Source organism: Miscanthus floridulus, chromosome 10 (genome assembly GCF_019320115.1).
Source record: "Miscanthus floridulus cultivar M001 chromosome 10, ASM1932011v1, whole genome shotgun sequence".
NCBI classification, from domain to species: Eukaryota; Viridiplantae; Streptophyta; class Magnoliopsida; order Poales; family Poaceae; genus Miscanthus; species Miscanthus floridulus.
The window spans coordinates 23332132-23352848 of record NC_089589.1 but is presented as its reverse complement, the minus strand read 5'-3'; the positions used below and the strand labels follow the sequence as shown (position 1 = coordinate 23352848).

Below are 20717 nucleotides of genomic sequence, written 5' to 3'. Positions count from 1 at the left end.
AGCTGCTATGAATTGGATAACTTGCACAAGGGCAGACAATGCTATACCTGCAAGTCATCCCAAACTTGAAGCTTCTTTCCAAGGGAATAGACCTCCAATCATTAAATCGAACTGGTAATATCTTTCTCGCTTGACAACCAATGGCACTAGCAAACTTCCTATAATTTTCTCCTACAGGCTGTCTATATTCATTGACTATTATTTTGATTTTAGGCATGTCAGCTGTCCTTGAGAATATGTCATTCATTGTGGTGATTTTCCTTCCATTCCGCTTTTGAGTACCACTGTGCAAATCTATACAGATGAAAAAGTAAATGTGAGTATTTTCAGAAAATATCAGCATATGTTCTCAGAAATTGTAGCAAAAAATTGCAAAAAATGTTCTCAGAAATTTTCAGAAATACAATACCTTCATTGTCACATAAGAACTCTCCGACTACTTCATAATCAGGATCATCAATAATCTGCTCATTTGCAGTCTCAACATTATTTCTTTGTGGTCTTGGTCGCAAATTATGATGTTCAATGGCTGCATCACTTGTGTTATGAGTTGTCTACAGGAAAATGCACATGACAATGCCAATTAGTATTTGTACTAGTTTAAAAATCACTATCCTTTATTTTAAAAAGATCAGTTTAATCAAAGTGCAGTATCTGAGGTAGTAGTAAAGTGCAGTATCCAAGTGCCATCTAAAGATTATTATTTTCATGCAGAAGTTAACCTAACATAGTAAGGAAGCAACTCCGAGCAGCCCATAAGTATTTGTTCTAGTTTAGAAATGTTCCAGCACTATTGTACAAGGCTAACCTTTGTTCTTTTATTTGGTTGAGCAGGCTAGAGTGCGGCGCTCAGCTTACGAAGACGAAGGGAATCCATCTTCTGCTTGTTTCTTGCAACTTATTCCCATTTCTGCCTCTCATACTCAGTCATGCCATTATCTTCGTTACATCCTCCTCTTGCGCTTGACATTTTTTCTCCTAAAAAGGTACAAAGGAATTAGCAATCTTTTCCTTGTATAAAAAATAATACAAACTGAAGGGTACAAAATTTTCAATGAGGCAATCACATACTGCATAAATAACACTTACTTTTTAGGCTCAACAATTCTACCATCTATGTCTGTCCTAATAGTGGGGACAACCTCATTAATAACATCCACAGTCACCTTGGCATTTAGATCAGGCAGTAGCAGAACTAGTCCATTGCCATTAAATAGGTGCTCACTCTCCAAATTATCCATATCATAGAAGTCACTCAGAACCAGCATGTTCAGGAACATAGAAGACTTGCACGGCTTGTGATGCTAGTATGAAAGGCTCATCTGATACTTTTTCACCAGTATTGAAAAAATGTTTAAAGTTGATAGTGGTGACCCCGAACTGATCGGTTTTAACCCATTTGCCCCCGCACACGGTTGTCAACCCAATCACACTTGAAAAGAACGACATTTCCTTTGTGGTTATAGTTCAATTCAACAATCTCCTTTATAATGCCATAATAAGTCTTGTTTCCTATTATGACATTACCATTATCACCCCTCTGAAAGCATGTGGACTCTGCAACTAGAGCGACGCCACTATTTTGGACAGACCTACCCACATCATAGGACTCAGTGTGAAAATCAAATCCATTTATTGTGTAGCTACTATATTTTTGTGCACTCATAATTGGCGCCTTGGCTAAGATTTGTATCTCATCTGGTACTTCCTCACATATTTCTTCCACCTATGATTAGTAAGAAATATTATTAAGGTAAATGAGAAGTTCAACTTAGATAACATGTGTTAAGTTCTCTTCCTACTTACATGCGACCTAAACCACTCATGGAATTGTTCGTGCTGCATTCGGTTGATAGCTCGTTGGTTTCGAACACCAATTGAAGATAGATAGTGAGCATACTTTCTGCAAAGGTCAATTTTATCATCTTACCATTGCAAGAGAATCTAAACATATGGTGTGAAGTGAAACAGATTACTTACTCCAAGTAAGGCCCTATATTTGCATAGTTGAACAAAACATATCTATGTGCTTGCAGCCAAGTCTTGTGGTCTAAACTCACTGTGCACTTCCCAGGTAAACCCTGACCAATGCTATCAAAGAAAGGGGTTGTGGAATTTTCAGCTTACATTTCTTCAACATTTCTAAGTGCTTGGCTGTGTAAATAGTGTCCACATAGTGTAAGGCTCTCATAAAACATAGAACCCTCCATAATTGATCCCTTCGGATGGCTTTTTGTACGAACATCACCTTTCAATCTCATCAAAAACCTATACAAATATAATAGGCTCATTATGTTGTAAAATAGTATGTATTTTTTATACGTATGATGCAATACGCTCATAGAAATTACCTCTCAACAGGCCACATGCTACGGAAATGTACTGGACCAGCTAGTCTTGCTTGTGCAGGAAGATGGACCATCAGATGTACCATAATGTCAAAAAAGGAGGGCAGGAATATAGTCTCTAGAAGGCTTAAGGTTTCAGCTATTTCAGCCTCTAGACTATCCATATCACTTTTGCGGAAAACAGAAGCACAAATTTTCTTGAAGAAATGACTAACACGAATCACTGCAGCACTAACTACTTCTGGCAATACTTTCCACACAGCAAGCAGTAGTAAGTGTTGTAGAATGATGTGGCATTCATGACTCTTAAGGCCAAACACCTTTCTCTCATTGACATGAACATTATGACATATATCAGATGCATAACCAGCAGGAAACTTTACCCCTTTCAGTACTTCACAAAATAATTTTTTCTCATCAGGACTCATTGTATATGGTGCAGGTGGTAAATAAAATTGGTCTTCAACATCAACAGGGTGGAGATCACTTCTAATACCTAAAGTTTGAAGGTCTAAGTGAGAATTCAGATTATCCTTAGATTTCCCATCGGTACCCAAGAATGTATTAACAAAGTTCTCATACACATTTTTCCCTATGTGCATGACATCAAAATTATGTCGCAGCATCAGTTCTTTCCAATAGGGAAGTTTAAACCAAATAGACCTCCTTTTAAAAATGACTAATGGCTCCCCTTCCTTGCGTTTCTTCCTTGGTGGTTTCTTTCCATATGGATCCTTGCCAAAAACAGTAACAATATCTTTAGTACACTCCAACACTTCCTCCCCAGAGAGTGGAGCAGGTGCCTGCCTAAATTTAGTTGAACCAAACTTATCTACATCGAACCGAAATGGGTGATTTTCATCCAAAAACCTACGATGGCCCATATAGCAAGTCTTGCTGCCATTACCAAGTCTATGTGAACAAGTATATGAGTGGAAATCAGGACATGCCGCTTCACCAGCAGTGACACAACCAGATGCATAGCCTAGACCCGGGAAATCTATAATAGTCCACAACACTGCTGCCCGTAATTGGAAGTACTCACTCTTCGATGCATCATAAGTTCTAACCCCCTTAACAAACATATCTAACAAATCATCCACAAGTGGCTGGAGAAAAACATCCATATCACTACCAGGAGCATGTTTTCCAGGAATTAGCAAAGAGAGTATGAAATTTGATTGCTTCATGCACATTGATGGTGGAAAATTGTAGGGAATACATATACCAGGCCAAATGCTATAGCTAATACTTTGGGTTCTATAAGGATTAAAACCATCGGTGGCAAATGCAAGACGTATATTTCTTCTATCCTTAGCAAACTCAGGATATTTAAGATCAAAGTCTTTCCATAGAGGAGAATCTCCAGGATGCCTAAGAACATCATCTCTTGTTCTCTCCTCATCATGCCATCTTGTTAGACTTGCTGTTTTAGAACATAGAAACAATCTTTGGAGCCTTTTCTTTATCAGAAAGTATCGAAGAACCTTCTTAGGAACCTTGTACACATGTTTCCCATCTAGACTCTTCCTAGCTGATTTCCAACGTGAAACCTCACACTTTGGACATGATTTAGATTTTTCATGTTCCTTCCAATATAGAATGCAACTATTGTCACATGCATGAATACTAATGTACCCAAGTCCTATGGACTTAATCAATTTCTTAGTTTCATAGTAGTTTATGGGTAGTGTTGAACCCTCAGGTAAGACACCATTAAATAGATCTAGTATAAGGTCAAAACTTTTGTCAGTCCATCCTCCAAGGAGCTTGATGTGAAGTATCCTAATCAGGAAACGCAGTTTACTGTACTTCTTGCAATTAGGAAATAATTCTTGACTATTGGCTTCTACCAACTTTTGGAGGTCAACTAGTTCTTTAGGAACCTCAACAGAACTGTTGTCTTCGAAATCCCCTCTATCATCTAAACCACAAGCTAGGTCTCTAAGCAATGCAGATATGTCATCCTCTTCACTAGACTCTTCCACAAGATCAGCACCATCACCATTGTCGGTATTCACAAAAGAGGAACTAGCTTCCCCATGTAAGTTCCAAGCTGTGTACCCTTTTAGAAACCCATCACATATCAAGTGCTCTCGTATATCACTTGAGTCTCTCCAAAATGAGTTAACACACTTCTGCAAGGGCATAGTATCTTGTCCCCTACCGCTGAATTTCTAAATGCAAAAGCTAGAAAACTGTTGACCCCTTGTAAGTATGCCTTTGTGTGCCTAGCATCACTATTGATCCATGATTTTTCCATGAGTCTTTGTGGGGACTGAGCGTGTACCTGCAGTACTTGAATTTGTTGGCTGCAAGCAATGAGAAGAGGACGATGTTGATGCAGTAGATCTACGACTCGTTGGGTTTAGTGGGCCAGCTCCACAGTACTTTCACCTAGGGAGCTGAAATGAATCGGAAAGAATAAATCAATTATGTCTGCTTGTAACACCGGGAAGAATGGTTTCGGGCTTACAGTAAGAACAAGTATATAGACCCGTGATTATTTTCAGAATGGTTTCAGTAAGGAAACATGCAAAAGCTAGGAAAAGAAATTATCCCAACCACTGCAAATGTAAACCCAATATGAAGAGCTTCCCAAAATTATCCCAACCACTGCAAATTGACTGGTTCGGGCAGCAAAGGATAGATGTTCACATCAATAGATGGGAACCGGTTACATGTTAACATTAATCCATGGGCCACATTCAAAAGCAGGACAAGAGCATCAATCCTCAAAACATATTATTGTGGTATAGGAGATGATTCTTATGAGATGAACGCCAATTCATACCAACTGCTTGATAAATTTGTGTCATCTCCTTCCAATACCATGAGTTCAATTAGCCTCTTGATTGCTTTATACATTTTCATGTCATAATGTAGATTTGCACCAAAAATCAAGTACGGAGTACATAATAGTGAAGCCTGAACTACCATGAACAAAACTGAATCAGGTGCCCAAACTTCTGATTACGAACGATTACATCTGACAATGATACAGCCAGAGCACACAAATCCACAACAAACTGATGGATGGACAGCTCAAGAAAAAAATTCTCAGTTTCGGTGCTCGGGATAGCGAAATAGATCCTATAGAACGGAACTCACTGTGAAGGCAATCGATCCAACAGCTTGCTTACCGGGAAAAGAAGCAGTGATGCAGCGGCATGGTCAGCTTTGGGGGCGCGTCCTCCACCGTCGCGTGCTCCAGGGGGCGGCGTGTTCCGCCGTGGCTTGCTCCAGGGGGCGACGGGCGGGGATGGGCGGGGCGGGATCTGAGGTGCTGCACTCCGACACACAGAGGAAACGGACAGAGGGCGAGCTCCGACCGGTGCAAATCTCGTCCGTAGGGGCTGCACTGCGGAGAGCAGGGACCGAGCTGGCCTGGAGCGCACGGCAACGAAGGCCACTAACGCTGCCCGAAGCTAGCTAGAGCGCGACCAAACAGAGGGGGCGGGCGAGCGGGAGCTTGGGGGCGGGGCGAGGCAAGCAAGCCGAAGGCTGGGATTCGGGAGGGAGGGCAGCGGTGGGTAGGAGATTGCGAGCGGCAGATTGGGGACGGGGCGGGCTGGGATTTGGGAGGGAGCTGAGCGGTGGCGCGATTTGGTGGGAGAGGGCGGCGGCACGGGCAGGTTCAATTCGGCACCGCTCATGGATTTGGGATTTGGGGGAACAAAAGGGTCTAGGGTTTCTGACTTGTGGGCCAGGCCAAAATTTGCGCGGGAGCTGGGCGCACGAGAACTGGGCGCGTGAGCTAGGTGGGGCCCATTTATTTTTGGCGGCAGACTGACTGACGGTGTATGTGATATTAGTGACAGATCGTTAAACGTTAAAAATGAATACATATAGCGACAGACGCTGAATCGCTAAATGTGGATTTAGCATCAGATGGTCCGTGAGTTATCTTTAGCGTCAGATCATCCATCGATAAATATAATTTATAGCATCAGATGTCTGACGATGATGCGGTGTTGTGGTGTAGTGTTAGTTCTGGTTGCGTGACCCGAGATTAAAGGTCCTGGCATTTAGTCCCGGATCCTCAATCCCAGTTGAAAAACTGAGACTAAAGCCAGTTTCCAACTGGGATTGAAACCCACTAGTGTCCTAGTGGCCGTTATCCCTCTTCACACTACATGGCTTGCAGATTTGGCCGGCATAGCGGCATGTCATCCTTCCCTGCGTGCGCACATAGCACACCAGCCTAGCGACAACATCGGGGAGCTAAATAGATGATTTCGCAGTTTGCAGATCCAAACAGGAATCGAGTAATACTTTAAGAATCTGCTGTGCAATTACTCACGTCCGTTACATAAAGCCTGTTTGTTTGTTTATTACACACATGCATCAGAGCATCATACCATATCCGAATGGGAAAAACAACTACTATGCCGGAACTACAATTATGTACTATGCCGAAACTACAATTACTTTTTTTTTTGTAATACTCACTTGTAAGGACGACGCTACAAATGGAAATGGCTTGTGCAGATCGGCTAGATTGTGATCAGTCTGGGACAGAAAACCTGACTCGTCCAATTTCACAAGATTGCAACAGCATGAGAATAATCGGACGATCGCAATTAGCAACCAAATCAGAGTCTGGTTTAACTCTGTGGTACCGTCGGCATTTATGTGCCGGTGGCCTGACGTGCATTAATTCTCGAGAGCGATGAGGTTCCCGGACCCCGGCCATGTCGCTGTGTGGGACCGTTTGTGGCAGGGACAGAGATGTACCATTCATGATGTGCCTGTCTGGGACTGGTGAAAAAAGTGATTTTCCCACAACCGCGTCAACTACATGTGAATGCAAAATCGAGCCATTGCTGCTGGGGAAAAAAACACAAAGATTGTGCTAAACCTGGTCCCGGTTGCAAAATTGGCCGTCAGTTGGCGACAATCTAATTACTCGCGCTATGGCGTCGTATAAAATCCCTTCTACTCGTTCACATGCCGTATAGTCCTCTGTTCCTTTTCAAGTTTCGCCCTGATTTTCGTGCTACTCAAACTTACATGTAATATCTGTAGCTCCAAACACTTCTAAATTTTTTTATTTCTGCAATATATTCGTTCACATGTTAGGGCACGTACAACGGTCGTTGTGGAGCTGTCTGCGTGCGGTCATTTTTACAAATACACGCCTGGCGCACATACGAGACAGCGAGGTCGTCGTCTCGTGAGCCGACGGCTCGGGCCCGTGCTCCCATGTGAAATTAACGTCTCGACACCTGTTGCAGCGGCTCAGACTGATCCAGTGCGGTTGCGTAGGAGAAGAAGAATGTGCGTAGGCACCGGAGCTGAAGAAGGCGGCAGGCCAAAGGCAGTCGGGCATGGAGCCGAGGACGTACGACATGAGCTCGCCGTCGCCGCCGCCGTGGCCGTAGACGTCCGAGGGACACGCGCTGGTCGTCGCCCCTTGCTTGCTGTCGCGCCGGCTGTTCCAATCTCTCCAGAACTCCAACCGAGAGGGCTGTTCCGATCTAGACGACAGACGGGTCCAAGTCTTGAATGATACAGTTCAAAGGATGGCCGCACATGAGCCGACCTTTTCATCTATTTTTTTATTTTCCTATATTTTTAATATTTGTTCAGTGATACTCATAGGGGTAGAGGATATGTGACAATGATTCTAAAGAAAATTTGTAATTCCATTCCTAATATTTTTTTAAAGTCATTCCTAATATTTATACGTGATTGTATCAAGAATCAAGATGCAACAAAACAATATACACAATGATCTTCCTCAATGATCTTCCTATTTGATCATGGTTTTTTGCATACATTAAATAGTTCACAGAGAGACAAATAGATGACCACTGTATAAGTTGTCTATTTAGCTGTCTGTGTGCGTCAGGCCGGTTCAAAATCCGACAGTGATGGGGTATTTTGAACCAGCAGTGAAGTGCAATTCTGACGTAGTGTTAGCCGTCTGTGTGCGCATTCCTAAAACTTACCGACAGCGTGCTGTCTACGGGTTATACATACCCTTAAGTTGGAAATCTAGTACGTTATTAATGTACCATTTGTTCAATTCTTTTTAATATTAAAATGAATCTAGGTTATAGAGTACACTCTTAGTAAATATAGTGGGATAAACTGCATCAAAAAAAATATATAGTGGGATAAACAATCGTTACAGTCATGTATCCTATAAAAATAGAGAGCACTTAAAATTAAATTACCAGTACTGAGCCAAAATGTACAAAATTAATTTAACTGGAATTTACAAAATTTAATAATAAGGACTACTAAACCAAATTAAAGTGAATTCTCAAGGTCATTGGATTCTAGTTGGTTACAGAAGACTTTTGACACACTTGATACACTACTAAAATAAATATTTATCCGACGTATTCATGTTACTTAGTGTACATGGAGGCTGTAGGATTATACTTACATTTACTTAACTACTGTGTAATTTAGAAACAGATATTGCATACCTTATGGTTGTCATTAAATTGCTATGAAAGTTTATATTAGTATCTATATGCATACTCAAGTTGAGGGATATTTTTGCTTTATTTTATATAATGACAGAGGTGGTTAATCTAGATACAACTTGGAGTATTCGTTAGTGATTTCCTTTTAGATGCTAATTTAGAGATTACATTGCATTATCTTTCGTAAAGACATATGTGGGTAAATTAAATAGAAATTCATAGATTAATTTAAATAATCCTACAAAATGGTAGAGGTGTTTAATTTATATGCAATTGTATATAATTATTTTAAATTACCTTTCATACATATGTTGGGGCGGGTACTTTATTATATTTAAATTTCTTGTAACGGAATCCTTAACACTTAAGCATTGATCGGCCTGCTCCGGAATCCCCTCTTGCTTCGCGTCTCGAACTCCAGTCCAAATATCGGTGTCCTAACTCATGCATAGCATGTTGTTGATCTAAACTAAGGAACAAATAACATTAGATATATATTGGGTAAACGGAAACAAGCTAGCACAAGCTGCCCTTATTACATATGGTGGACCATACTCTGATCTGATGACAGGGAGTACAATCTACAGCAGTGGGCCGGTACATATGAAAAACAACGTGGCACATGTAAATTAAACATTGCAAGATAGACGCACAAACAACATAGACTTTCAATCTTGGCTGGGACGACAGAGTGCAGCTTCTTATGATGACGAGCGATTTGCCTCCTTCTTGACCCACACGTTGTGCCCATACGGCAGATAATGGCAGATTGGTCCGGCGCCAGGCTTGGTGCCGAGGACCTTGAAGGAGAAATGCTCGGCGTCCCAGTGGGACGTGTCAGTGTGACAAATCGCGGCAACAGTGACGACAAGGCCACTACCGGCACCCTCCAGCTCCACCATGTACGCCCTCGTCGCGGGCGTGTTATGGCACATGTAGACGGTGTACGGGTAGTTATGGTCGTGGCATGACACGAAGCTCGACCCATCCACCGGGTGTACAGCTCGTACGGTGTACGGTTGCTTAGGTGCCCCTGAGCGGGGCAGGTCGGAGGTCATCGGCCGGATGTTGCGGGTGCCAAGCGCCGCCATGGAACCCTCGACCAGGGCTTCCAGCGACGTAGCGCAGAATTTGGCCTCACCTGCCTTTGGTGGCAGGCCACACATGTATAACGTCTCCTCCATGTTGGCTGCCTGCACGGAGTTCCTGGCGACACCGAGCCGAGCGAGGGCGCTCGGCAGCGAGGACGTCGAGAATGGAATGGAGTCCGCCACATGGCGCGGCAGTAGCCCGAGCGGTGCGCTGGCTGCCAAAGGGAAGTATAAGGTTATGGTCTTGCCTACTTGCACTGCCTCCTCACGGAAGAAGAGCCCCTGGGCCAGATACTCGTCAGTGCTGTGGTCACGGACATGGGGTGGCATGGGAGACGAGTCCTTGGTCGGTCCAGAGGGGGAGCGAAGCCCCCACATTAACCAAGTCAGGGAGTAGGCTTCAGCAACCGTATCATCCTTAGATGGCCTGGGAGACGAGTGCTTGGTCGGTCTAGAGGGGGAGCGAAGCCCCCACATTAACCATGTCAGGGAGTACGCTTCAGCAACCGTATCATCCTTTGGTTTGTTTGCAAAGCTGGTCTCTGCACCGTAAAGTATGTAGACCAGCCGTGAGCATCAGCCATAGATAATCATGAATGTTCCAACCTTCTTTTGTTTTATAATCATAGTTTTCAGATATTAATTAATTAAAGCGAGTAATGGACTGACCAGGATGGAGGAGCTTGAGGATGGGGTCCGGGAGCGGAGAATCGGGCAGGACGGTGCGCCAGAACACTTCAGCCTCCGTCAGGACTGCATTGCTACACTGTCCAACCTGAACGCAACACGACAGATTTAAATTGGTGGCCTTATCTATACCTATGCCTAATATTAAAGATCAAAATTCTATCCATTGTTTTTGGTTCACCTCGTCGTCCTAACAACTCCTAGGTTGCATGTGTTTCTGTTGATTTATGATTATATATACGACCCAACGATCGAGGTGTATGTAGACGGAGCATATAATCATGCTAGATCATCTAGGATAGTATATATACGAAGTATGTAAGTATATATACAATATATGATTATACTAATTTTATGCACTATTATATGTATTAGAAAATATGGGCTCTTCTGAAAAATTTCTAGGTACTAAGATTTTAAGTATCTTAAAATAAGTATATAAACATAATCAAAACTGACAAATGATTATATACACATAAGCAATATGGTTCGTTAAAGAACGGAGTAACTACTACTCGGAATAGAAAAAATGCACCCTACAGTACGGGAGACGCGCTCTTTGCCGAGTGCTCGGCGCTTTGCCAAGTGTCGAAACACGGGCACTCGGCAAAGAGGCAGTGCCGCACTCGACAAAGCCGGCACTCGGCAAAGGCCGTCTTTGCCGAGTGCCAAACACTCGGCAAAGAGGGACACTCGGCAAACGTCCTCTTTGCCGAGTGTCAGGCACTAGGCAAAGAATAACCCTCGACAAAATACCTCAGGCGACGCTGGTGGCCCCTCCGTCATCCTTTGTCGAGGGCTGGCCGTTAGCACTCGGCAAACGTGCTGTCTTTGCCGAGTGTCTGGCCTGGCACTCGGCAAAGAGGTTCCTTTGCCGAGTGCCAATTCCGACACTCGGCAAAGTTTTTTTTTCAAATTTATTATGTGGCATTTATACAGTACCTTGAAGCACATGTTCCAATTTGGAACTTTTCTATGACTTTTTGGTATTTTTTTTAAATTTTTTATGTTTACTTAAATTTTTCTCGAAAAAGTAAATTTGAACTGCAGGTGCATGAAATATTGGAATTTAGCGATTCAAAAAATGGTATTCATAGTTTCGAAAAAATGCACCCACACACACACACACACACACATATATATATAGTATAAATAAATGTATTGTCAAAACATATTTCATAGTTTATCTCACGGACCATTATTTATGGATATTTCTACAAGCTAAATCAAAGCTAAGGAAGTTAGATTTAGCAAGAAACTATAAAGACATAATTATTTTGGAATGGCACGAGTAAATGATTACCGCAAGCAGAACAAAGGTGGCGATTATAGCAGAGTGGAGGAGTCGCGCCATAGAAACCAGCCGTGATATTCTGATGACTCTATCCAGCCCCAGATGTTTCGACTAAGCCGGCCAGGGTGCAGATACTTATAGTAGAACCTTAGAAGGTGTCAAGCTGGTACCGGATGTGATAGTAATTTACCTACCATCTCCTCTCCTAGAAGATGTGTAATATAGAAAGGCTGCCAAGGGGATCGAATCTTAGTGAATGCCTGCTAAGCCAATCTTAATGACGAATGGCTGCTAAGGCAATCTTAATGACGAATGGCTGCTAAGGCAATTTTAATATAGAATGGCTGCTAAGCCAATCTTAATGACGAATGGCTGCTAAGGCAATCTTAATATAGAATGGCATGCAGGGGAGCCGCACATTTCGGGAAACTGTGGCTCTACTGATTGCTGGACACTACGTGAAAAACGGTTTGTAGCAATGGGACAAATTTTTTTTAGGGACGGCTGGTGTTGGAGACGCCCCTACAGTGGCGTGCTCGGGAGCCCAGAGACCAGCCGCCCCTACAAATGGGTCTGATTTATAGAGGCGGCTCAATCACCAGCCGCCCCCGGTGTTTCTATTTGTAGGGGCGGCTCAATCACCAGCCGCCCCTACAAATGCCTCTGACTATATATTGTAGAGCACAGTCAAAAAAAAATATATTCTCCAGCTTCTCTTCTCCTTCCCTCTCTCTCCTCTACGCTCTCTCCCCCTCCCGACGCGAGCAGCAGCCAGGGTGACGGCGGCTGGTGTGAGCGGGCCAGCGGACGCCGCAGCCGCCCTCCACTTCCTCCACGCCACTCCCCCCTCACGCCCCCTCCCCCCTTGCGTGCAGGGGCACGGCGACGGTTGCTCTCTCGCATCCTCTTTCTCCCTCCTCCTCTCGGTGACTGCAGTTCAATCTATCGACCTGCTTCGTTGTGGTCGTCTGCCATTTCAGCGTCGGGGTGGCCAGATCCGCATGCTCGTCGGCCGGATCTGGTGGTAGCTGGTCCAGGCTCGCCTCCCCCCCGGGCGGCTGCTTCCGCGCGATGATGACCGGACTGCGGTCCTGCAAGCGCGGTGGTAGCTCGATCCATGCGGTGGTGACCGGATATGAGGTCCTAGCGGCTGGATCCGTGGGATTGGCGGCCTGAGCTGCGCGGAGGGCGTCCGGGGTGCAGGAGCTGGCTGGTTGGGCCGTTGGGGCTTTTACCTCCTCTTCCCTAGCCCCCTTCTCCTCACGTCCTCTTCCTTCAGCCGGCTCCATAGGTAAGGGGCTTCTACCTACTCTGCGTTCTCGCACGAGCCGATGAGCCGGCTCCAGAGGTAAGGGGATTGCTCTAGTTCCTAGTTCCGACCTGATTTTGGCTATTCCACCCCGTTCTCCTAGTCCGACGAACGCAAGGCGATTATGCATTTGTAAAAAAGCCTGCCCCATCCGTTCCGTTCCTCGGAGTCAGATCTGACGAGTTCCCTATTGATCTGCATTCCATGGCTCTATTTTCTGTGATATCTGAAGATTCAGATATTTCTTTGACATTCAGTTAGTGCACATAGGTAGCAGATAGTGCACATAGGTTACTGACATTTCTGTTGCTACTATTTGTTCATTAAGAACAATATTTCCATATGATTCAGACCATTTATTACAAAGTGCATATAGTGGTCTGATAGTAGCTCTACATATGTGGTTACGTTTGGTTAGCTAGATAAGCAGTAGTATTGCTGTTATTGTACTAGATGACTGATAGCCTCGGCAAATTGTTTAGGAGCAGCTTTTAGATGGTAGGCTTGTTTCTAAGGCAGTGCCTGAGATAAGGAGGAAAAAGAGGAAGATCCCAAGCTTGTGACAAGCAAAGCTGATAGAATTGCAGCTATCTGTATAATCTCATTAAATTTCATTAAGTTGGGGCAATGAGTCCATGCAAGTATAGTACTAATAAAGTTGTCCAAGAATTCTTGCTGGTAATCACAAATAGTATTCATAATGATAAATGCAGTAGGTTGCAAATAAGCAGAATTCTTTCTATGAATATTCTCTCTGTCCATTAATCACAAGTAGTATAGATAATGGCTCTTTTTCCCTACCAAATTCTTATCTGTTTCTTTTTCTTCTTGCAGTTCAGTTCCGTAAGGAGAGCATATAGTTCGAGTGTTTCTTTTTCTTCTTGCAGTTCAGTTCCGTAAGGAGAGCATATGGTTCACTACTGGACTCAGTGAATTTGCCGAGTGCCAGGGGCACTCGGCAAAGCCCAATTTGCACTCGGCAAAGGCTTTGCCGAGTGCTGCACTCGGCAAAGAGCACTCGGCAAAAAAAGAGTCGGCAAAGACGTCTTTGCCGAGTGTCTTTTGTCGGGCACTCGGCAAAGCCTTTGCCGAGTGCCGACACTCGGCAAAGTTGGAACCGAAAAAAAAGCCGAAAAAATGGGAATTTTTACCCAAAAAAAATGAATTTTTTTTTTAATTGGTGGAGGCCCCCACCGGTCAGCGCCCATCCATCTCCGGCTTTTTTCGCGTAAATTTCACGGCTACGCGGCCGACGGGATTCGAACCCAAGACCTCCCGCTGCGCACAAACCTCCTCTACCACTACACCACACTGTCACTTGTGTCTAGATTCCGTTTTAGTTCCCAATATATTATACTAAACCGAGTGTAAATTGCTTATTTGAGACCCTAAATGAATTCAAATCAAAAAGTGGTCAACTACAAAGTTTCATAACTTTTTGAGATCTACAATTTTCATTTAGTAAGTTTTTCCATCCGAGGTCGTTTGAAAATTTTGAATTTTAAATTTGAGAGATTCAAACGTAGTTTTGCATGATAAGATGATTTCAAATCAAAAAGTTGTCAACTACATAGTTTCATAACTTTTGGAGATCTACAATTTTCATTTAGTAAGTTTTTTCATCCGAGGTCGTTTGAAAAATTCAAATTTTAAAATTTTCAAATTCAAACGTCGTTTTTGCATGAAAAATGATTTCAAATCAAAATGTTGCCAACTACAAAATTTCATAACTTCTCAAGATCTACAAAGTTTATTTTGGTCATTTGTTCATCCGACATAGTGGTAGTAACATTGTTCACAAATCATATATATCTCTCTTCTATTTTCATGAAATTAATGAGAGATGTATATTTTATGAACAACGTTATTGTCGCTTTGTCAAATGAAGAAATGACCAAAATAAACTTTGTAGATCTTGAGAAGTTATACAACTTTGTAGTTGAAAAGTTTTTCATTTGAATTCATTTAGGGCCTCAAAAATTGATTCGAAAAACTGATTTGCCGAGGGCCGAAAAAATGCACACGGCAAAATACCTCTTTGCCGAGTGCCAAAATATAGGCACTCGGCAAAATACGGCTTTGCCGAGTGCTAGAAAAAAGGCACTCGGCAAACTGAGAGTAAATTGCTTGTTTGAGGCCCTAAATGAATTCAAATCAAAAAGTGGTCAACTACAAAGTTTCATAACTTTTTGAGATCTACAATTTTCATTTAGTAAGTTTTTCCATCCGAGGTCATTTGAAAAATTTGAATTTTAAATTTGAGAGATTCAAACATAGTTTTGCATGATAAGATGATTTCAAATCAAAAAGTTGTCAACTACATAGTTTCATAACTTTTGGAGATCTACAATTTTCATTTAGGAAGTTTTTTCATCCGAGGTCGTTTGAAAAATTCAAATTTTAAAATTTTCAAATTCAAACGTCGTTTTTGCATGACCAGATGATTTCAAATCAAAATGTTGCCAACTACAAAATTTCATAACTTATCAAGATCTATAAAGTTTATTTTGGTCATTTGTTCATCCGACGTAGTGGTAGTAACATTGTTCACAAATCTTATATATGTATCTTCTACTTTCATGAAATTAATATGAGAGATATGAGATATGTAGATTTTATGAACAACGTTATTGTCGCTTTGTCAAATGAAGAAATGACCAAAATAAACTTTGTAGATCTTGAGAAGTTATACAACTTTGTAGTTGAAAAGTTTTTCATTTGAATTCATTTAGGGCCTCAAAAATTGCTTCGAAAAAATGATTTGCCGAGGGCAAAAAAAATGCACACGGCAAAAAGCTTCTTTGCCGAGTGCCAGGAAAAAACACTCGGCAAAGACGTATTTTGCCGTGTGTTTTTGTTTGCCGAGTGTATTTTATTTAGCACTCGGCAAACACGGTATTTGCCGAGTGCCCGATAAAATACACTCGGCAAAGCCTCGGCACTCGGCAAATCGCCGGTTTCCGGTAGCATGACACAAGCTACGCAGTTGCAAGCTAACCAGATTGGGAATATTATGGGGAAGTTGAGTATGTTTTTTCACAACTCCCAATTAGCAACTATGTGCTTTATTGTTTGATTACTGATTGCATCATCACTTTAGTAAAAAAGCAATGTGCAGTATGTGGTTAAAATTAGTTCGTGCCCAGGTTTTGCCACTGATTTAGCCCTGCTATCTGTGTGGTTTTCCCACTTATTTTGCCCTGGTATCTGTGTGTTATTGTTTCAAATCATCTACTGTATGTTGCTGCCTTGCTGGCGCATATGGGATTCAAGTTCGCATGCTCGTGGCCCATTAACGTGAGGTTCTGAGTTTGGTCTTTGTTGTTATGCATGGATTTAGTAATGTTTGCTTATGACCTTATAAGTAGATTGCCACATGAGCTCCCACAATATTGAATCTGGGACTCAATTTTCAAATCCTATACATGGTCATGCTTTGGAAAATTGTAGGTATTGCTGTTCGGTTGACATGCAAGCACGTCTTGTAGGTTTACCATTGCATCTAAATTGCTTTATTTTTAGAATAGCAATTGGAATGGGGATTATCTAGAATAAAATAATATTTTCTCAACCTTGCATTTAGTTACTGCATTGATAAGTAAAGTCTTATTTTTGTGACTGTAATCATGTCTCTCACCATTTCAGGAAGGAGGCGGCCTATGTTCCTCTGTCTCTGTACAAGCAGCAGGTAAGATAACATTGACTCCAACTAAATATTTGTGTTCAGTAACTTGGATGCGGGAACACTTCTGGAAAGTATGTTCTTCCTACCTGTTTTTCTCAATGTGCTTTATTGTTGTGTGTGTGTACAACATTCCTAGTTTGGATTTCAGCAACCATGTGAATCTTGTATGAATGGTACTATGCAGAAAATGTCCGTCAGTAGGGCTATAAATGATATGCTAGTTGAAGCTATAGTTTCTTTTCTGATCTGTTGATTGTTGCTGTTAACCAAGCGCAATAACTTTCTTGAACTTCGACTAAATGATATGCTTTACTGTGATTTTGAATGTGCTCAACGTGCTCTCAGGACCTAGAGACCCGAATCGGAAGAGCAGGCCAGCGACGACAAGTTCCCCATAGCACAACTTGTGCAGCGCCCAAGTATTATTCTCTTATGCATAGTTGCTATTATTTTCTCAAATATTGCACAAGTTCATATTCCAGCGATGATGATGATGATACTACCTTTTCTTGTTGCATAAAGCGTCAAAATGCAGTGGGGTGTTTGTCTTCCCTGGCCCTTGCTCCAAATTATTGTTTGGATATGAGAATTTGAGAATAAGTCACTTGATAAAAATAGAGCCTGCATCAGTGATGATCTCAATACCGTCATAATATTTTGATCCCACAAGATCAAGTGGACGGCATATCTATGCCATGTGTATTTTAGTTCTAAAATAGTGAAATTCGTGCCTGTGCGTTGCTAAGCAGTTAGCAGGTTGGGGCTTGCTATTCAGGGATTGCATATTTATTTTATATAAGTAGTATCATGCTAATTGAGGATAAGCCTACTCCTAATTCCTGAACAAACATTATTTGATTAATATATGGTATGTATATGATTAGGTTATTCAGGACTACATTCTTTGTTCAATGATTTACAAATTCTTGATGAAGAGCTAACAATTAAAGCAACAAATCCTTGTGCAGAGCTAACCATGAAAGCAAAGAGCAAGCACAGATAACGGTTAAAGCAAGGAATTCCTGTGCAAAGCTAACTATTAAATCAAGCATGAAGGTGAGGCTTCAACAAGTTCTTGTGCAGAGCTAACAATTAGCAAGGAGCAAGGCTTCTTTAGTGCATCGTGTCTCCCCACCGAGCTGAGGTGCTCCTGTCTCCCCAACAAGCCGTTTACCTGCATACTGATTGATGATGTGTTTTACAATTAATTTTCTTTCAATTCTATTTTACTCCACAAATTGCTTGTGCATGTAATATTGAATGGTTGTTCTGATAATTAACACTACTAGAGAACAGACTTTAGAACGATGTCCCAATTTGGCATTAGCCTCGGCATTTTTTGTCCCCGGGACTAAAGGATCCTTTAGTCCCGGTTGATAATACCAACCGGGACTAAAGGTTCCTGCCCAACGGTCGTCCGCGGGGCAAGGATTTTTAGTCCCGGCTGGTAATACCAGCCGGGACTAAAGCTTTTAGTCCCGGTTTGGGTGATGTCCCGGGAATAAAGATTAATCTTTAGTCCCGGTTTGGCCCCCTAACCGGGACTAATTATCACGGCCTAAAGACCAGCTCATTTCTTCCTCCCCGAGCCCGAGCCATTCCATTCAAACTCACTGCCTCTGTTCTTCAGCTTGCTGTTGTTCTTGCTCTCTCCCCCTCCATTGGTGTTGCTCTTCGATTTTGGAGGTAACAAACTTAATCCTCTTATGTTTTGTCAATAGCTTATCTCATTTTGCGATGTACATGCATGTATAACTTTATATGTTGGACTTTATTATGATTTTATATGTCATTTTTAGCTCAAAATCACATGATGATTTGCATATATGTTTGGATGAACAAAAGTTAAATTAGTTCATCAAAATCACGCCTCGCTCCTCCTCGCTGGAGCACGCGCCATCCTTGTCCCCGGCGGCTTACGTGATCTTAGAATTAATTTTTCCATGAAATGAAAAACTTAGAAAATAGTTAGAAAATTGTAGAAAATCCGTACTAGTTGAACTTGCGGACCGTGTTCAGCTCGGCGAGCATGTTCTCTGCCGAGCGGTAACGGACGTCAAGGAGGAGCTTTGATTTTACGAGGGAGAGCGGCAACAGTCGTGGAAGACCGTGTTCCCTTCCTCGTAGAATCGGAGCTCTTCCTTGGCAAAGTACGGTGCCATCCGGTGGAGAAATGCTCGCCGAGATGATCACGTAAGCAAGGTCAACTAGTACGGATGGTTATTTATTGAAACATGTTTTTGAGTTATGTGATTTCTATGTCATTTTTAGCTCAAAATCACATTATGATTTACAATAGTAAAATCACTTGATAGTTTGGTATTTTACTATTATACATAGTACATATTTCATGGTTTAGTTAGATAAATAAATAATTTTAGTTTTGTTTAAATATATTCTTTTAGAAAATGTGAAATTTACACTAGTTTGCAAAAATAAGTATAGAAAGTAGATGACAACTGGTACCGGATCCTCGGCCTCTCGTTCGGTTGCGAAACGACTGAGGCCAGAACTCCCTCTCATTATCTACGGCAAGTGTAAGCAGAAGATTGTGATGGAGTACCGAGTCAAGAGACAGGGACCCAACAAGGGTCGTGTTTTCTACAGGTGCCCGGATCGCGATGTGTGTTTCTTACGCATTTGATTATTATGGCTAATTGACCTGCTTTTCTTGAATATTTTTGACTAAATATTTTTTGTCTTTAATTTCAGTGGGAGGGCAATGGATGCGATGGTTGGTACTAGGAGGAAGATTATGCTACATACGTGTAGAATTCGAGTGCGCTTGAGGTAGCGGCTGCTGATGATGAGGCAGTGAGCCAGCAGGAGAAGCTTATTGATATTCAACAGACGAATGATTTGTCTATTTTAGTTGCGTACGGTCACAAAATAATTATGTTACTGAAGTGCATTGTAGTTTTAGTTTGTTTAGTGATAGTTGGGATTGCTTACGTTGTAGCCAGGCTTAGTTAATTAATCAACCGTGTGTGTGTCATCTATGTTGTGTAATAAAATACTTAATTATGTTCAAGGTTTTCATAATTTGTCATGTAATGCAGATTATGTCATGCCATTGGATGTACAATGCCGATCGCCACTCCCAAGACTTTATTGAGGGCGTGCACTATTTCTTAGGTGTGGCCGAGGCAAATAAGCAGGATAGTTTCATGTGCTGTCCATGTGCCATATGTAAGAATTTAAAGGAATATTCAAGCTCAATGAGTCTTCATTCACATTTGCTTAAGTCAGGTTTCATGTCAAACTATATATGTTGGACTAAGCATGGAGAAAGTGGGGTCATGATGGAAAAAGATGAAGGAGAAGATTTAGACATTGATGACATTATTGCTCAGTATGGTGCCTTTGATGATACTACAATGGGGGGAGATGAAGAAGAGGTAGCGACAGAAGATGATCTCGGTGATGCTCTTGGCGATGCCATTCGTGATGCACAATAAGAATGCGAAAGTGAAAAAGAGAAAGTTAAGTTCGAGTGCATGCTTGAGGATCATAGGAAGTTGCTATACCCGACGGCCGAAGAGGGGCAAAAAAAGTTGGGTACAACACTAGAATTGCTACAGTGGAAGGCAAAGAATGGTGTATCCGACAAGGCATTTGGGAATTTATTGAACCTCATAAAGAAGATGCTTCCGAAGCCAAATGAATTGCCCACCACTACGTACGAAGCAAAAAAGGTTGTCTGCCCTTTGGGATTAAAAATCCAGAAGATACATGCATGTCCTAATGACTGCATCCTCTACCATGGCAATGAATACGAGAATTTGGATGAATGCCCGGTATGTAAAGCAGCGCGGTATAAGATCAGGCGCGATGATCCTAGTGACGTCGAGGGTGAACAACGT

General features: G+C 42.1%; 3 protein-coding genes across 11 annotated transcripts; 1 reads left to right on the top strand and 2 right to left on the bottom strand.

Moving 5' to 3' along the window:
• Window positions 1-944: 944 nt before the first annotated feature.
• Window positions 945-4498, bottom strand: LOC136488211 (uncharacterized). The gene is made up of 6 exons (XM_066485219.1): window positions 2352-4498; window positions 2128-2268; window positions 1807-1903; window positions 1412-1726; window positions 1090-1304; window positions 945-978 (listed from the first exon to the last, which is right to left on the bottom strand). The coding sequence occupies exons 1-6, from the start codon at window positions 4496-4498 to the stop codon at window positions 945-947; spliced, it is 2949 nt and encodes a 982-aa protein (XP_066341316.1).
• A 4795-nt stretch (window positions 4499-9293) lies between these two features.
• LOC136487845 (protein RAFTIN 1B-like) lies at window positions 9294-11948 on the bottom strand. The gene is made up of 3 exons (XM_066484956.1): window positions 11870-11948; window positions 10549-10654; window positions 9294-10421 (listed from the first exon to the last, which is right to left on the bottom strand). The coding sequence occupies exons 1-3, from the start codon at window positions 11918-11920 to the stop codon at window positions 9490-9492; spliced, it is 1089 nt and encodes a 362-aa protein (XP_066341053.1). The 5' UTR covers window positions 11921-11948; the 3' UTR covers window positions 9294-9489.
• A 643-nt stretch (window positions 11949-12591) lies between these two features.
• LOC136486366 (uncharacterized) lies at window positions 12592-20231 on the top strand. 9 transcript variants are annotated; one of them, XM_066483235.1, is made up of 6 exons: window positions 12592-13151; window positions 16815-16925; window positions 17200-17273; window positions 17823-17910; window positions 18485-18540; window positions 19567-20231. In XM_066483235.1, exons 2-6 carry the CDS (start codon window positions 16905-16907, stop codon window positions 19646-19648), a joined length of 321 nt encoding a protein of 106 aa, XP_066339332.1. In that variant the 5' UTR covers window positions 12592-13151; window positions 16815-16904; the 3' UTR covers window positions 19649-20231. The 9 variants fall into 9 exon arrangements, 7 of the variants coding, with proteins under 7 accessions (XP_066339332.1, XP_066339337.1, XP_066339331.1 ...); XM_066483234.1 differs by lacking the exon at window positions 12592-13151 and adding an exon at window positions 13176-13208 and having other exon boundaries at window positions 16815-16857; XM_066483236.1 differs by lacking the exon at window positions 12592-13151 and adding an exon at window positions 16134-16195.
• Window positions 20232-20717: the final 486 nt, after the last annotated feature.

Excerpts from the sequence above, each read along its gene's own strand:
- LOC136487845 (XM_066484956.1), bottom strand. The coding sequence starts at position 11,920 with ATGGCGCGACTCCTCCACTCTGCTATAATCGCCACCTTTGTTCTGCTT. Across the intron at positions 10,655-11,869 it reads CCACCTTTGTTCTGCTTGCG|GTTGGACAGTGTAGCAATGC; the intron begins GTAATCATTTAC and ends TGTTGCGTTCAG. Across the intron at positions 10,422-10,548 it reads CCTCAAGCTCCTCCATCCTG|AGACCAGCTTTGCAAACAAA; the intron begins GTCAGTCCATTA and ends TTTACGGTGCAG.
- LOC136486366 (XM_066483234.1), top strand. Across the intron at positions 17,911-18,484 it reads CTATTAAATCAAGCATGAAG|CTTGCTGTTGTTCTTGCTCT; the intron begins GTGAGGCTTCAA and ends TCTGTTCTTCAG. Across the intron at positions 18,541-19,566 it reads GTTGCTCTTCGATTTTGGAG|TGGGAGGGCAATGGATGCGA; the intron begins GTAACAAACTTA and ends CTTTAATTTCAG.
- LOC136488211 (XM_066485219.1), bottom strand. The coding sequence starts at position 4,498 with ATGCCCTTGCAGAAGTGTGTTAACTCATTTTGGAGAGACTCAAGTGAT. Across the intron at positions 1,904-2,127 it reads CTTAGAAATGTTGAAGAAAT|AAAGTATGCTCACTATCTAT; the intron begins GTAAGCTGAAAA and ends TGACCTTTGCAG. Across the intron at positions 1,727-1,806 it reads ATGAGTGGTTTAGGTCGCAT|GTGGAAGAAATATGTGAGGA; the intron begins GTAAGTAGGAAG and ends TACTAATCATAG.